Source organism: Empidonax traillii, unplaced genomic scaffold (genome assembly GCF_003031625.1).
Source record: "Empidonax traillii isolate 1590-97213 ecotype Southwest subspecies unplaced genomic scaffold, ASM303162v1 scaffold331:size1191723, whole genome shotgun sequence".
In the NCBI taxonomy this organism is placed as follows: Eukaryota; Metazoa; Chordata; class Aves; order Passeriformes; family Tyrannidae; genus Empidonax; species Empidonax traillii.
Window position 1 is genome coordinate 142,847 of NW_020955524.1, and position 16,064 is coordinate 158,910.

Below are 16,064 nucleotides of genomic sequence, written 5' to 3' on the forward strand. Positions count from 1 at the left end.
GTGGTGAGTTGTGTATGGCTGCCGGCCACCGCCCATGAGGCTGGGGCCAGGGTGGAGCTACAGAGCTGTCCTGCTTCACGTCAGCCCTCACTGTGTCCCCACAGATCAGAGCTGCTTTGTACGCAACGGGGGCTGTGCAGAGACATGTGCTGACACACACTGGGGAGTGCAGTGCTCCTGCGGGGCCGGCTGGGTGCTGCAGGCAGACGGGCAGAGCTGTGCTGGTAAGGAGAGATCAGGGCCATGCACTTCAAGCACATGTGGCCTCAGCCACTGGGAGCAGGGTCTCCATGGAGCCAGTGCTTCTGTGGGAACACCTGCCTCTGCCCTGCTCCTGGTCACATGTCACCCCTGGCTCCACAAATGCTATATCTAGATAATGTCCCAGCAGCAGCTGGTGCATTTTGGGGTAGGGCCCAAAGGTTCTGGTATCTAGGGAGCCTGCCTGTGGTCCCTGGGGAGCAGTGGCAATGCTGTCTGAATGCTGTCTGGGGCAGCTCCTACGGCAGGCTCCTGACTGCACCTATCCCTGCAGATGTGGATGAATGCTCCCTGGAGTACAGCCCCTGCAGCCAGCTGTGCAGCAACACCCCGGGCACTTACAGCTGTGCCTGCCTCCAGGGCTACACCCTTCGGCACGGCACCGCCTGTGAAGTGACAGGTAGGGTGAGCTGGGGAGCCTGGGGTTCCTGAGGGGCTGGGCAGTGCCCCCAGCTAGCCATGTCCCTGCTCACTGAGTGGCATTCCTCTCATCCTGGCAGACAATGCGACACAGATTCTGGTGGCCGTGGGGCAGGACCTGGCCCTACTGGATGTACGGACCCAAGCCTACCGGCCTCAGCTCTCCACTCAGACTGAACCCCGAGCCCTGGTGTACGACCAGCTCCGAGAAACCTACTACTGGCTGACAGAGGATGGCGAGATCCATGTTCACCCCCTGGGGAAAGGCACACAATCCCTCTATGCAGGTGGGGAGGAGTGAGGCTGGGTGCTGTAGGGGGGCTGAGATGGGTGTTGAGAGCTGGCCTGCCACCTCAGGCCAGCCTTTCCTGTATAGAGTAAGGGGCAACCTGGGTTTGTCTTTCAGCCTGGAACAGGCTGGTACGCCTTAAAACTACTCTGTCTCCGCAGATGCCAGAGAGGTGAACAGCATCTCCCTAGACTGGTTCACAGGGCAGCTGTACTGGGCCAGCAGCCATCCTCCAGCTATCTATGCAGGGCTGGGTGATGGCCGGGGTTATGTGACAGTGCTGGGGAAGGACATTGTACCAGAGCAGCTGACAGTGCATCCGGCTGCAAGGTGAGGAGTGAATGAGCCAGGGTTGGCCCAGGCTCCTGGGATTGTGATGCTGGTGCTGTTGTGGGGTTGTGGCAGCACTGGTATCATGCTGTGAAGCGCTTCCTTGGTGCCTGCCCCCAGGTCCCTGTACTGGGTCAACCGCGGGCAGCGGGGCCGGACAGTCATTGCTGCGGCTGGCATGGATGGCTCAAACAAGCGGGAGCTCACAGTGGTGCCCATGGAGGAGCCTGTGGGGCTAAGCCTGGACCATGTGGCTGGCAGACTGTACTGGATCAGCGAGTACAAGGAGGTAGGGACAAAAGGCTGCAGGGCTCTCCTCCCCCAGGGAGATGATAAGATGGGAGTTGGGAGGGTGGCCCTGGTTCCCCTCTGTCTACGTCCAAGGCATAGGAGAGAGCAGGGAGCAGTGCTCAGGTCTGGCCTACATCCCCGGACTGGGAGGTGATGGCACCACCATGAGGCTTGTGGCTGTGGGACAGTGCCAGGGCACGGGGATGCCACATGGTCACCATGCCTTGCTTTGTCCCCAGTCCATCGAGACGCTGCGGGTGGATGGCAGCGGGCGTCACTCCTTTCACGCTGTTCTGCGGAGACACACGGAGCCACTGGGCCTGGCTGTGTTCGAGAGCCGGTTCTTCTGGACCGATGGCACAGAGCTGGTGTCAGCCACCTGGGCCTCTCCCCAGGAGCACGCAGTGTTGCTCCGTGCTCCTGTCTCAGCTTTCACTGTGGTGCACGCACTGCAGCAGCCTCCCCGTAAGTACTCTGTGTGTGCTGCACCACTGCAGGGCTGGCAGCACCCCCACCGCATCCCTGGATGCTGGGGGAGGCTGTGCTGAGTCCTGGAGCTCACAGGGTCCTACCCAATGGTTTAACTAGTCTTGTGATGAGGAGTTGTGCGGTTGAGACAAAGGGGACATATAAGTCCATAGGAAAGCTGCCAAATCCCATGTCTTTGGGTAGAGCTGCGCCCTCCTAACTCATGTGATGTTGCTACCATGTCTGCCAGCCCATAACCAGCCCCAGGACAGTCTGGTTTTGGGGACTGGGAGAGACATTCGGAGGTCATGGTTGCCTAATGTTCCCTTGCTCCCAGGGGATACTGCTGCGTGTGCTCCAGGTCTGTGCAGTCACCTTTGCCTCCTGTCACCTGTGCACCCCCGGGGCTACAAGTGTGCCTGTCCAGAGGGCCTCTTCCTCCTGCCCTCCGGAAAGTGCACAGGTGAGCAGGGTCTATGAGGTGGGTTGGCTCTCTGGGGCGGTATACATCCTGTGGGAGTTGAGGGAGGGCCGAAAGGGGCTGTGGCTTTGGTGGGATGAGGTTCCCAGCACACACCATTGCTGTTACATTTCTTCCTTGGTTCATGCTGGTGGCCCCGTCCAGTGCTGCTGGGGCTATGCTCATACACTGCCCTTGTACCCTGCAGAGCTGTCCATCATGTATGCATCAGGAAAGGCCATCTCCCTGGTGCATGTGGGCCCTGGAGCACACAGCAGATGGGTACAGGAGTGGCAGGAGCCCTTCCACCTGCAAGACGTGGACTGGCAGAGGTCAGTGCTCTATGGAACAGATGACCGTGGGACGCTGCTGAGTGTTGTGGGGCACCCTGGCAGGAGAGAGGCCATTGCAACTGGGCGGCCAGGTGAGACACTATGGGGTGATGGAGGGCATACTCCCCTTCCTGATGCTCCCTGAGGCCTGAGTATGTCCTGGGTGCAGAGCACACTAGTCTGATGGTGCCCTTGGCTGGGCCGTGCTGAGGCAGTGGGCAGCTGTGCTCTGAGTTTAGGGGCTGGGGGTCTCAGGTGGAGGAGCAGGTCGTGGGACAGCCTTGTAAGTGCTTGCCTACCTTCTCTTGCCAAGTGTGCTCTGCCCGTGTGGACATCCGCTCAGGGGACCTGTACTGGCTCGCATGTAACCGGAGGGACATCGGGGTGATCCGGGCATCTGACATGTTCCCGCGCATCCTGCACCGTGCTCGCAGCAGCATCCAGCACCTCTTCTTGGACTGGCAGAGGGGCGCTCTGTACTGGCTAGCCCGTGGGCAGCCCCTGCAGCAGCTGAGCCTGGCTGGGGGTGCTCCGTGGGATGCCTGGAATGAGACATGGCCTGGAGACCTGCCTGCAGCCATGGATAGCAGAGCCTTCAGCCTGCTCTGGTGCTCAGGCCTGGGTGAGCCATGGTAGTATCTGGAGCAGAGAGTGGAGGTGGTGGATGTAGGCAGGAGTGATCAGCTATGCCCTACATGCAGCAGTCCCTGCCTGGGCAGTAGGATGCTCGTGGGGCAGACTCTTTCCCATGGCTGAGCCCCTGGCCTCAGCCATGAGGTCCTTGCCATAGCTGTGGGTTATCGGGGCACAGGGTAGGCCACGAGGGGTGTCTGTAGGCCCCAGGTCCTACCATCCCTCTGCCTCACAGGCTTGCGGGCACTGAGTCTGACCAAACAGCAAGCAGTCACCCTGGCACCCAGCTGGCCCCACGGCGTTGTGGCCGCCTTCGAGCCATACCTGGTGTCGGCAAACGAGACGGCTCTGCTACTGTGGGACCGGAGGACGCTGACCCTTGTGCTGACCATGCCAGCAGCAGGCGTGCAGGGAGTAGTGGCCTTCGTGGGCTCGGAGCTGCAGGCTGGTAAGAGCAGCCGTGGCTCTGTGCCTGACACAGGGACTCTATCTGATGGGGCTGGGTGGCCCATGCTGCTCTGAACTGGGGCAGGGTGCCTGGCTACCAGTGGCCACTTGGGGTGCTCTGGAAAGTGCCCAGGGTGTGGGGAGAGCACAGCCCCAAATCCCAAATCCTCTTCCAGTGCCACCAAGCAAGGGTTCTGCCCTGCCACTCCCTCCACCTGTGACCACCACTATGAAGACAACAACAAGCACCACTGCTGCTCATCCCACCACCTCCACCACAACACCTACACCAAGCAGGACCACCTCTGTGCTCACCACTACTCCTGCACCAACCAGCAAGGCCACCACCACCACCCGGTCCACACCAACCACCACCAGCCAGTCCACATCAACAAAGACGACCCCTGTGCCAACCACTGCCCGGACCCCACCAAGCAAGACCACCACTGTGCAGCCAACCACCACCAGCACCACCACCACCACTACTCGGGCTTTGCCAACTAAGGTCATTGTCCCACGGCCGACTACTACCACCCAGCACCCAACCAGTCCTGCACGGGTAGTGCCGCCTACCCCGCCACTCCAGTCAAGCCCTGCTCACCCCCTGACCCCTGTCCTTCACCTGTCCTGTCCTCGCACACACGTGTCCTGCCGTGATGGCACTGAGTGTGTGGCCCAGGAGTACCTGTGTGATGGGGAGAAAGACTGTGCAGATGGCTCTGATGAGGACGGGTGTGCCCAGCTCTGCAACACTCCAGGTAGGAGCCATTCTTCAGTTGACTCCCTGTGCAGCTGGGTCACCCTGTGCCAGGGTTTTTGGCTGTTCTCTGGTGGGGTTGGTGGGATGGCACCCTGGGAAAGTCTCTATCCTGGGCTCTAATGCTTGTCATGGGGCATACTGGTGCCTTCTGAGCTTGGCACTGGGCTGGAGGTGCTGTCAGAAGGGTATAGGCTGGTCCCACCACTCACAGTGACTTAAATGTGGCTGAGCTGAGACTGCCTCAGTTGCCTTGCTCAGGATGTAGGCTGCCGGAGATGCACTGGCTAGGAGGGGCCAAGCCCTGTCACTGTAGTGTGTGGCCTTTCTAGGCTACTGGGGGACTAACACAGTGCCTGGGCACCCCAGCTGCCTTCTGCAGGCAGTGCAAGGCTCCTTGTCTCCCCAGGGGCCTTCCACTGCGCGAGCGGAGCCATGTGCGTTGCGGCGGGAGAGCGCTGCGATGGGGTGCCCCAGTGCCCTGATGCCTCGGATGAGACAGGCTGCTGGACCCCCACGCAGGAGTGTGCCCTGCGCTGTGACGCTGCCACCCGCTGCATCCCCAAGAGCTGGCTGTGTGACGGCCATGCTGATTGCCTGGACCACACTGACGAGCAAGGCTGTGGTGAGACCCTGGGGCTGGATGGGACAGGGGCTCCTGGGGTTACCTGCCCCATGGGTGCGTGCACCAGTTTTCCTGTGGGTCCAGGGGCAGGCACTGCCTGGGGCAACCTGCTGAGCAGCTGGAGAGGCCGTACCCTGCTCAGTGCCATGTCTCCACTGGTGGGATGGGGACGGGGACAGTGCACGCGCTCAGCCCTGGCCTTGCCCACAGTGCCGAAGGAGTGCGGCCCGGCTGAGTTCTCCTGCCGGAGTGGGCAGTGCGTGGCCCTGGCCCTGCACTGCGATGGTGACCACGACTGCCAGGACGGCTCAGACGAGGAGGGCTGTGCTGTGCCCCGGCCGCTGCTCTGCCGTGAGGGTGAGGTGAGGTGTTCCCACAGTGGGGAGTGTGTGCCGGAGGCCTGGCACTGCGATGGCACTGCCGACTGCAGGGATGGCACAGACGAGCAGGTGAGTGGAGTAGTGGGGACAGCACCTGTCCCTGCACGTGCCCGGGAGAGCTGGTAACCCTTTTCACGCTCTGCCTTTGCAGGGCTGTCCTTGGGAGGAAGGGCTGTGTGAGGACCAGCAGTGGGGCTGCTCCCATGGCCATGAGTGCATCCCTGATGTCTGGCGCTGCGATGGAGAGACTGACTGCACAGATGGCAGCGATGAGTCTGGCTGTGAGCTACACCCTGATTTTATCCCCTCTGTGTATTACCCGAGGTAGCTGGTGGGTGCCCAGCACAGAGGAAGATGGGTATGTGTCTGTGCTGAGGCAAAAGGCCCTATGTGCTGGTTGCCTATTCCCAGCATCTGTGGCAGCTCCAGGCCCCAGATAGCTGTTGTCTGTGTATGGCTGGTGGCCTCTGGATTAATATAGCCTGAAGCCAGGCTACTGGCACAGCTCTGGATGTAGCTGCAATGAGCTCTGGGCAGCCTCTAGGAGCTAAATCTGCCCCAGATGAGAAAAACAAGCTGGTGGATGAGGCTTAGGGCAGCCTTCCCCACATGTCCCTGTAGGCCAGCCTGCTCCCTGCCAGAGTCATGAGTACCCCTGTGGGCTGGGGACCTGCCTGAATGCATCCTTGGTGTGTGACGGCCGGCAGGACTGCGCGGATGGCTCAGACGAGGGGGGGAACTGCTCTGTGCCCTGCAAACAATCCTGCGCTCATCTCTGCTACCCCTCGCCCCAGGGCCCCGTGAGTGCCACCAGCCCCGGGCCGGGGGCTTGCCATGGTCCATCCAGCTGCAGGAGGGAGCCTCATGTCCCCAGGGTGGGAATCTGATGGCCCCTTTCCCCACAGCGTTGCTGGTGCAGCCCAGGCTATCGGCTTGCCAAGGATGGGCTGTCCTGCGTGGACATAGACGAGTGCACAGAGTGGGGCGAGGGAGCCTGCAGCCAAACATGCCTCAATGCCCCAGGGTCCTACAGCTGTGGCTGTCTCCCTGGCTACCTGCTGGAGCCTGATGGTCGTGTCTGCAAACTCACTGGTAAGTCATGGGATGGCCAAGCAGTGCTAAGGATCCCTGGCCCCCTAGGGTACACCAGGAGCTGGTGCGTACCTGCCCCCCATGCCTGCTGCCCCAGGGAGGCTTGTGGTCCTGTGAACGGCCCTGTCTCCTCTGCCACATTGCCTGCCAGGCCCCACTCAGCTGTGAGCTGATGATTGCCAGCCCATGGCTGGTCAGAAAATCCATCTGCACTATCTGAGAACATCCTGTCTAGTAGGGCTGAGTCCCAGCAGGCTCCAGTGCCTGCAAGTGCTTTATTCCCTGCCTGCATGTGTTGAGCCCATGGGGCCACCAGTGCTGAGCAGGGTCGGGGGGGCTTTGTGTTGCCTCAGGAGCAGAGCCCGTGTTGCTGGCGGCTGTGCAGTCAGAGGTGTTGGCCTATGGCCTGCGGAGTGGGCGTGAGGAGGTGCTGCTGGCCACTGACAAGGATCGTGTCGTCTTCTCACTCGACTATGACTTGGAGGAGAGGAAAGTCTTCTGGATGGACCTGGCCACAGAGAGCATCCGCTGGCAGGACCTCAGCTCGGGCAAGAAAGGCACACTGGTGAAAGGTGGGCTGTGACGGCATGGGGGTAACAGAGATGGCCTCTGTCACTGGGCAGTCTCCGGGTTACAGTGGCATGCCAGGCTGTGTCACCTTGTGTAGAGAGGTGCTAGTTGGGAGCAAGGCTGGGAGGAGAGGACAGAGAGCCTGGGATGGAGAGGATGTGGCCTGGGAGCTGTCATCCCACAGGTGCTGACTCTTGGATGTGTTTCAGGTGTAAAATCAGACTGTATAGCAGTGGACTGGCTTGGGAGGAACCTGTACTGGACAGATGGTGCAGCAGGACAGGTGCTGGCCACTCGCTTGGGCGCTGCCTGGCAAGGGATACCAGAGTACACTGTGGTGATGGATGGAGACCTAGACCAGCCCCATTCTCTGGTGGTCCAGCCTCTGGCAGGGTAAATCTGCAACATGGGGACATGGGGACCTCCTTACCATCCCTCCCCTGCCCCATTTTCCTCCATGTAGTGGGACGATGCTGTGTCCGGTCCATGGGCCAGCACCTCTCTTCCCACTAGGCTGCTGTATTGGTCAGAGGTGGGGAGCCACCCACGTCTGATGGAGTCCACGATGGATGGGAGTCGGCGGCACGTGCTGCTGGCCCGGGGGCTGGGCTGGCCCACAGCACTAGCCCTCGATCTCCCCACCCAGAGGATCTTCTGGCTGGATGAGAAGCTGGGCAGTGTCAGTTCTGCACGTCTGGATGGCACCAGTGTGAAGGTGTGTGGTGGGGCACTGCTGACGGGGCCCTGATGGGGACTGGAGCGGGTGCTTACAGCCTCTCTGACAGGTCCTGAAGCTGGGCTGGGTCCGGAGCCCCTTTGCGGCGGCCGTGTGCGAGGGCCAGCTCTACTGGTCGGAGAGGAAGACATGGTCCGTGCAGCAGGTGGACAAGGCCAGTGGCAAGAACAGAACCACACTGCTCAAGCGGCACGGCCAGCCCCATGGCCTCCAGGTACCTACCTGGGGAGGCCCAAACCCTGCTATGCCAGCTCTGCTAGGTCTCCCAACATGCACGGCCCTGTCGTCCTCCAAGTGTGGGGGCACTGGAAGCTGTACCCCCATCCTGGTGGTCCTTGGGCAGTAGTCCCTGTGGCCAAGTGTCTCTGGTCCTCTTGGAACATCTCTGCCTCACCATCCTGCCCAGGGCTGGGCTGTGTTTGGGCCTTGGGAGCATGGCATGGTGTAAATCGTGCTCAGCTCTGCCGGCGGGTACTGACAGGGCTGTGAGCTGAGCCTGCCCTTCCCACAGGTGATGCACCCAGCCCTGCGCCCCACAGCCCCTAACCCATGCGAGACTCGTGGCTGCTCCCACCTGTGCCTGCTGAGCGCCAGGCACACTGGGCAGTGCCGGTGCCCTGCCAGGCTGGTGCTGGCTGCCGATGAGACTACCTGCCTGCCCCTCCGTGATTCAGCCTTTGCCCTCCTGGTGTCATCAGTAGCTGTGGCACAGGTACCATCCTCCAGAGCCAGCCTTAGGGGCTGCTGCCCTAGCTGCTGTCAGGGGAGAGGGGTGGCCATCTTAGTGCTGCCTCCTTCCTCCAGGTCTACCTGAAAGACCTGCCTGCAACATCTGGATCCCAAGGGCTTCCCTCGCACCGGACCCTGCCCTTGGCCAAGGTGGGCCACCTGACAGCCATCGACTACGCAGTGAAAGACAAGAGTTTGTACTTTGCAGAGGTGGGAGGCAACTCCATCGGACTGCTGCGTCTGAAGGACTGGGGACGGCTGTCCTGGAAGAAGGCAGTAGCTGTGGAGGGCACGGTGACGTCCCTGGCCTTGGACTGGCTGAGTGGGAACCTGTACTGGATTGGAGGGCAGCTGCCCAGCATCCATGTGGCAGCTCCCGGGGGGCGGTGGGCCCTGGCACTACTCAGCGAGGGGCTGCAGGGCGCTGCCTGGCTGGCACTGTGCCCTCGTGCCTCCACCATGTGCTTTGTCACAGCAGCTGGCAGCCATGGGCCTGGTGCCACCGTGGAGTGTGCAGCCATGGATGGCACTGGCCGCAGAGCGGTCTGGAGGAGAGCCCGGGCTCCCACTGGCCTCACCTTTGGGGCTGCTGGCACCAGGCTGTACTGGGCAGACCACGGTGAGTATGGGCTGAGCCGGGACACTGCTGGGGCTAGCAGTGGTGCAGGCACTCAGGTGCCCAGGGCACAGCCCCACGAAGCCCCTCTGTGTCTCTACACTGATGTTGCTCCATCTGTGCCCTGTGCAGAGAGAGGTACCATCAGCAGCATCGAACTGGATGGATCCCACTTTCGGGTGGTGCGGGAAGGGCTGCATGGTCTCTCGCTCTTTGCCATAGGAGAAGGCTTTCTGCTCTGGAGCACAACCTCAACCAATGGTGGGTCTGTTTGCTGTATTTTGTCCAGCTCCTCCTACTGCACTGGGGCACAGGTGTTTCTGCCAGTCCCCGTGGGGTGCAGGCTGCACCTCTGTGGGGTGAAGGACAGGTTAGGGGAGCCCCACCTCTCATCCTGGGCACTATTTTGGGAGGAGGTGGAGCAGTGCTGACCCCATGTGTCTCCAGGATCCAGCAAGATCTGGCATAGCCGGATGGAACGGGCCGAGAGCTGGTGGTTCCCAATGGAGAAGGATTTGGTAGCCATGAGGATTTACAGCCAGTTCTCACAGGAAGGTGGGTCTGTAGCTGTCCCAGCCCAGGGCCTCTGTGGGGTTGAGCCATGCTCAGTGGTGTCCATGCTAACTCACACTGTTTTGGCAGGCACCAACGCCTGTGCAAAGAGCAATGGGGGCTGTGCCCAGCTCTGCCTGCCCAACCCTGCAGGGCGGCAGTGCCGCTGCTCTCCCGGTTACCACCTCGTGCGTGGAGCAGCATGTGCGCCAGCAGTGTCCTGCCCTGCTGCACTCCAGCCCTGCCCTGACCTCCAGAGCTGCATCTCTGGAGAGCAGGTCTGTGATGGGCGCCCTGACTGCGCTGACGGCTCTGATGAGTCTGACTGTGAGTGCCTGCCCACAGCCAGGGCATGCAGCAGTCCTGGTGGGGCACAGGGTAGCCTGGCCAGTCTCCCCCAGTTTGGGAAGGAGGACTTACCTGGGTCTCTTGCTGACCTATGCCCCTCCTGCCAGGCCCCTCCCGGCAGAGGGGGACGCAAGTCCCCGCAGTGTCACCGTCAGGAATGTCCCGCGTGGAAGAACAGAAACCAACCTCACCCATAACTGCACCGCAGCCTCGACAGCCCAGCCCCAGCTCACCCGCAGCCCCTGGCCCCCGGGAGCACGGAGAGCCCTTCCTGGTACCCCCCAGCACGGAGGAGGTGCTGAGGGCTGTGCCGTGCAGCAGCGAGACGTGCAACCTGCGCGGGGACTGCGCCATCGAGGCCGGGCGAGTGACGTGCCACTGCGCCCTGGGCTATCGTGGCAACTACTGCGAGGAGGCAGAGGTGCAGCCCTTCGCAGGACCCATTGCCCTGGGCGTGGCCGTGCTCCTCCTGCTCGCTGCTGCTGCTGTGGGGGCCCTGGCCTACATGCGGAGGCGGGACAGGCGGAGGAGGTGAACTCTGGGGTTGGGCTGGGCCAGGTATAACTGGGGATAGAGAGGGACTGGTTCTCCTTGCCCAGGGGCAGTGTGGTGTCCTGATGCACCCCTGGGTTATATAGAAAGCTCGATCACCCCAACAAGCTATAAGCAGGGCTTGTGGCAGGACCTTAGGATCTGCCCCATCTCTAGGAGATGGCCATGCCATTCTTAGTGTATGGTTTTTCCTCCCCAGGACCTCAAGCACTGCTTCCACCCGGGTGCTGACCTTGTACCACCGTGAAAGTGACCCCGAGGAAGAGGATGAGGAGGAGGAGGAAGAGCTTCCCCCCAAGAGTGATACATTTGTGAATGAAGCTTACGATGGGAAAGAGGTGAGTAACAACAGGAGCAGGCCTTGGTAGGGACACCCCCTGCCACCCTGGATGCCCCAAGGCCCAGTGCTGGCATGGTGCCCACTCCTGAGGCAACCTCTGCCCTCTTGCTGGAGGAGAGGGGCAAGAGCTGGGGTGTCTGGTGTCTGAAAGGGCTGTCCAGCTCTGCCTGCGACTGGAGCCCCTGTGCTAAAGTGTGGGGTGGGCTCAGAGAGGTTGGCTTAGACTCACCCCTCACGCACTCATCCGTGATCTTTGCAGGAGCTGCCAGCCCTGCCGAGGAAGGGATCATCTCACCTCAACACTGGATTTTCATAAAGGAATGTTGTGCAGCATCTGTTGTGCCACTGTGTTTTGTGTGTGGGCTGGGTAGGGAAGTTGGTTTGCTCTTTCCCGATGTCTAAGCTCTAGGGAATTTAAAAGTCCAGAGGAAAAAAGTTTGGGAGGTTTATCAGGAAGTCTCCAATCCCAACACACTCTGAGCCACCTGAATCTGATCCCCTGTTGCAGGATGCATCCTTTACTAACCCAATAACCACACTAAGAGCATCATGAGCCACTGTCCCTCTTCAGCAAGGCTTAGCTTGCTGACCATGGTGCTTTGGGCTTGCCTGGGGTAGAAATCTGGCCAAATAGCTCTGCAAGGAAGCTGGCTTGGCTCTTATCATGTTATGCAGGGTGTTGAGCAGGATTTTATAGTCCAGTTCTGACCTCCTGAGTGTCCCTTACAAACCAGTGAGACCAGTTTTACCACCTCATACCAGGCTAATGTTGAATATGCTATTTTTTTCTCTGTGTTCCCTTGTTGTTTTGTTTTTTTTTCTCCTGAAGTGGCTGTGCTCAAGGAAGGAGAAACCTCTGCCAGAGCTGATTTTATCCATGGGGAAAAAGTCCTTTAGGAAGGTGCCATAAAACTTTTACAGACTTTTCCTCCCTGCTTCAGGTAAAGCACAGGGAGGCTGGGTTAGCCGTGCCCACTGGCTCTCAGCCCAGCCTGCCTGGCAGAAAGCCCGTAACCATCCCACAGTACAGACCCATTCCTTTGCATTTATTTTTCAGTTTGCACAGTCCTGAGTTGGGCAGAGACATGTGGGAGGTGCACCCCTCCCCAATTCTCAGTCCTGAAGGTTACACGGTGCTAGCCTATACCTTGCTCCCATGGGAACAGTGAAGCTGCCTCTGCCCAAGCTGCTGTGCATGGTGCAGGAGGATGAGTTAAAAGCTGCACGGAGGGACTAGAGCTATGTATAGCCCTCAACCCAGTGTGGATTTGGCACAGTTGTAGGACCTGGAGCACAGCAGACTTGAGGAAGTTGCAGAGATTCAAGACAGGTCCTTGTTCTTGTTTTCAGGCTGCTTTGAGGTGTCCCAGAAGGGCATGGCTTGTAGGTCAAAAGCCAGCACTGCTCTCAGTGCCAGGCTGCTGTCCTAGTGCTGGGGCTACAAGTCCGAGTCACAAGGTGGAGTGTTCCTCCAGTGCTGTCCATCTCGCTCATCCTTCAGCACGTCCCACGGATTGCTGTAAGCCCCAATGGTGGAGCACAGCCCAGACTCCACCACAGGGCTGGGGGACAGTTTGGGGGCCCTGCGCTCCTTGCAGCAGTGGTGGAAGCTGAGGGAAAGGGCCAGCCCCCCCAAGATCTCCAGACAGCTTCCCAAGTAGCTCAGCACCAAGCTGTAGCCTACAACCAGTGTGCTGCCAGGCAGTGCGGGCAGTGCCCACAGCTCATGGGTGTACCAGGAGGCGGGCACGAGGCTCATCAGCCCCGAGAGAAGCAGCACCAGCCCTGCCACTCCAGCCAGCAGGTGCCGTGGCTCCTCCTGCCAGCAGCGAACCCCCAGGGCAGCCACCACCAAGCCCAGGAGCGTGATCACCAGCGAGGAGGGCATCAGCCCTTGGGCCACCCGCACGGGTACCTCCTGAAAGTAGCCCAGCTCGTCAGCCTGCCCGCAGAGGCGGTCGTGGGTGCTCTGCCGCTCCCTGCATATGTCCCAGATGCCCTGCTCCCAGACGAGGTCCATGGGCTGGTTAGGTACGAGGCTCACCTTCCTCCAGCTGGGTGCCAGCGTGCCCGTGAGCGTCAGCAGGAGCCCGCAGGGGCACAGCACCAGTCCCACGATCATCGCCGTCGGCGTCCTCATGCTGGGGAGGCGGGCGAGGCGGGCTCCTGCTTGCCCGGGGTCCGCGGAGAGCTCCGGGGCTCACTGGGCAGGAGCCTGGCAGCGGTGCCGCAGGGCCGCTCGGGGCAGGCGAGAGGGGGATCCCGCGACGGGAAGCGCTCCCGCAGCCCCGCACGGCGGGCACAGCCCGCGGACCTGCCCTGCCCGGGCCGTGGGGAGGTGCCGGCCGGGAGGCGGGGCCGGCAGGCGGGGCTCGGCCCGGGCAGGGCTGGTCGGCACCTGCCGGGGAGGGCAGCGCCTTCCAGGGACACGGGAGCCCGCAGGGAGCGGCCGAGCTCTGATCCCTGTGTCCCTCCGCAGGTGGCGAGGCGGGGACGCGGCGGGCGAGCGGGCATCCGTCCCCGGGCTGATGGGGCGGCAGAGGACCCTATTACAAATCAGTTCATTAATTGATTGCCATTTTATTTTGCTATCAAATTAATTGATTCATGAAAATAATTAATTACGATTAAATGCTAGCAGATCTCACCGTTGGCAGCTGGCCCGGGAGAAGTCCCCATCTCCTTATCTTTCAGGGACGGCTCCTGAGCTTGACCCTGCTTCTCCCTTTCTATGCTGTGCTCAGAGATCACCCGCAGACCCAGCAGCCTGGTTCTCGGCAGGAAAAGTCCCAGGGAAGTTCACTGAGACAGGTATGGAAAGTCACCACATTTGACAAACGCTACGTGGGGATTTGAGTCCCAAAAAGCACTCGTCTTGGGCCTCTCCAAGTTTCCCCGAATCTCTGCTGGTCACGCTGAGCCCAAAAGAGGGCAGCATCCTCTGCGGATCAATTTGGGATGAGCAACGCTAGCCGAGCTGGAGGGCTGGCTGCGTCCGTGCTCCCCACGGCATCTTTGCACTGCTGGTTCCGTGGCCTTGGCCGTCTGCAGGGCTGGGTGGGTCTGTGCTAGACCAGCTGCTCCCAACTCCCTTCCCCACTCCCCGTCCCACAGCTATTCCCCGAGTGCCCTGAAGCCCTTCTGCTCTATGGGTGACAAATTTCGGGGATGTATTGTAGAGCTGCTTATTACTGGATCTCAGTCTAGCTCGAAGGCAAGGGTGGGTTGGACTCATCCAGATGCTCATGTCCCCAGCCATATCTGCAGGGCAGCAATGCTGACAGCCAGCTGTGCATAACTCCAGAACAGGGACACCTAGTTTTGTTTTATGCAGCTAGCAGTTTGCTAAAATTCGGCACTCCTCATCTGAGAAGCTAAGCTAGGGGTTGCTGATTCCTTTCCTGTTCCACTAACTTTTTTAACATTTACCCCACTCCAGCCACTGACTCTGTGCCAAGACACTCATTACTACCCTTGGAGCTGTGGGTCCAACCAACAGACGAAATGCTGTCAGCCTGATGTGTAGCCTGAAGATGCCTTCTGCTGTGGGACCCAGGAACAAGCGCTAAAAGCCTGAAACTTTCTAGTCCTGACTCAGGAGGCTGCATTTGGATGCCTTTCCAGCTGGACACCAAGTGGAGGTTCTCTGTGAGAAGACATAGTTCTCCTGTGGGACAGGGAGGCAGAGGGAAAGGGCTGGTAGGGAACTGGGTGGCATGGTGAGGCTGGGTGCCATGGATGAGGGCCTGCCAGTGCTGTTTGGCTCCTCCTGAGCTCAGGAGGCCACTCCTTGGATCTGCAGCAGCAAGTAGAAGCTGGGTGCCAGGAGTGTCGCAATTATGCACCGGAGCAGGTTTAACAACCTGGACCTTTCTAATTTATTAATAATGCCCAGGAGGATGCATCTGCCCTTTCAGCTGGTGCCCACACTCCTGACTGTGGGGCAATGATAAGCAAATTAGGTGATGTGGCCCTGATACTGGATGACCTGCCCTGAGTAAGCTTGGTGAAGGAAATGGGATTAACAGGGCTGTTTCCCGTTGCCACAAAGTTATAGATTGTTCATTTCTTCCATTTTACTTACTAATGAGGTGGTATGAAAGCAATTCAAAGCAGTGCCTGGCCCTTTCCAAGCTCTGGGGAAGCATTTAAAGCCATCTGGTCTCAGAGATAAAATAGTCTGGCTGAAACTGCCTTCCTTCCCACATTACCCTAGCTGCTGAGTGGGAAAAAGCCACCTTACTTGGTGTTTCCTACTTCTCCAAGGCTGTGACTTAGTTTTTCCTACATTGTCATAGACAACTCTTTAAGAATGTGATGGAAACTTTATCCAGGTCTGGTCAAGTTGGCTTACATTTTAATATTATTTTTCAACACCCCTTTGTAAATTGGAGGAGCAGCAGAAGGTCTTGAGTTAACTGGAACTGGAAAAGATCCAGGGCAGGATAGTCTGGACTTGAGACTGATTACAAGGAAAAAAATTTTTTTTTTTAAGTCCGTGATGGGCTATTTATTGTAGCCTCAGATACCCTGCATCGTTAAAGGCTGAGAACACATTCAGGGTAATATTGCTATGTTCAGCCTGTTCCCTGCCTCCCTAGCTGTCTGCTTCCAGCTATTGGTGGTGACAGCACCCCAGACTGGGGTACTACTGTCTCTTAGGTGACAGGGGCTCTGTGTAGGATCAGTGTGGATAGGACTGGTGGCTTTTGGGGCACACCATTATCATACCAACTGAGCAGTTTGCCTGGTGCCAGAAATGGCCAAGCTGCAGAACACATGCACACAACATTCTCCAAAGCTTCCTAGTTGATCCATGGTCTGATCAGACTTCTA

General features: G+C 59.5%; 2 protein-coding genes across 2 annotated transcripts; one reads left to right on the forward strand and one right to left on the reverse strand.

The window, feature by feature from the left end:
* The first annotated feature begins 1,755 nt into the window (after positions 1-1,755).
* Positions 1,756-11,561, forward strand: LOC114061385 (low-density lipoprotein receptor-related protein 4-like). The gene is made up of 23 exons (XM_027891839.1): positions 1,756-2,056; positions 2,397-2,522; positions 2,728-2,943; positions 3,165-3,473; positions 3,720-3,932; positions 4,108-4,689; positions 5,098-5,313; positions 5,524-5,762; positions 5,845-5,974; positions 6,315-6,493; positions 6,599-6,785; positions 7,139-7,357; positions 7,565-7,748; positions 7,869-8,070; positions 8,141-8,305; positions 8,603-8,803; positions 8,896-9,439; positions 9,569-9,697; positions 9,884-9,991; positions 10,079-10,315; positions 10,444-10,867; positions 11,088-11,226; positions 11,488-11,561. The coding sequence occupies exons 1-23, from the start codon at positions 1,756-1,758 to the stop codon at positions 11,542-11,544; spliced, it is 5,307 nt and encodes a 1,768-aa protein (XP_027747640.1). The 3' UTR covers positions 11,545-11,561.
* A 169-nt stretch (positions 11,562-11,730) lies between these two features.
* Positions 11,731-13,542, reverse strand: CLDN23 (claudin 23). The gene has a single exon (XM_027891830.1). It carries the CDS (start codon positions 13,366-13,368, stop codon positions 12,667-12,669), a length of 702 nt encoding a protein of 233 aa, XP_027747631.1. The 5' UTR covers positions 13,369-13,542; the 3' UTR covers positions 11,731-12,666.
* Between the last annotated feature and the right edge of the window lie 2,522 nt (positions 13,543-16,064).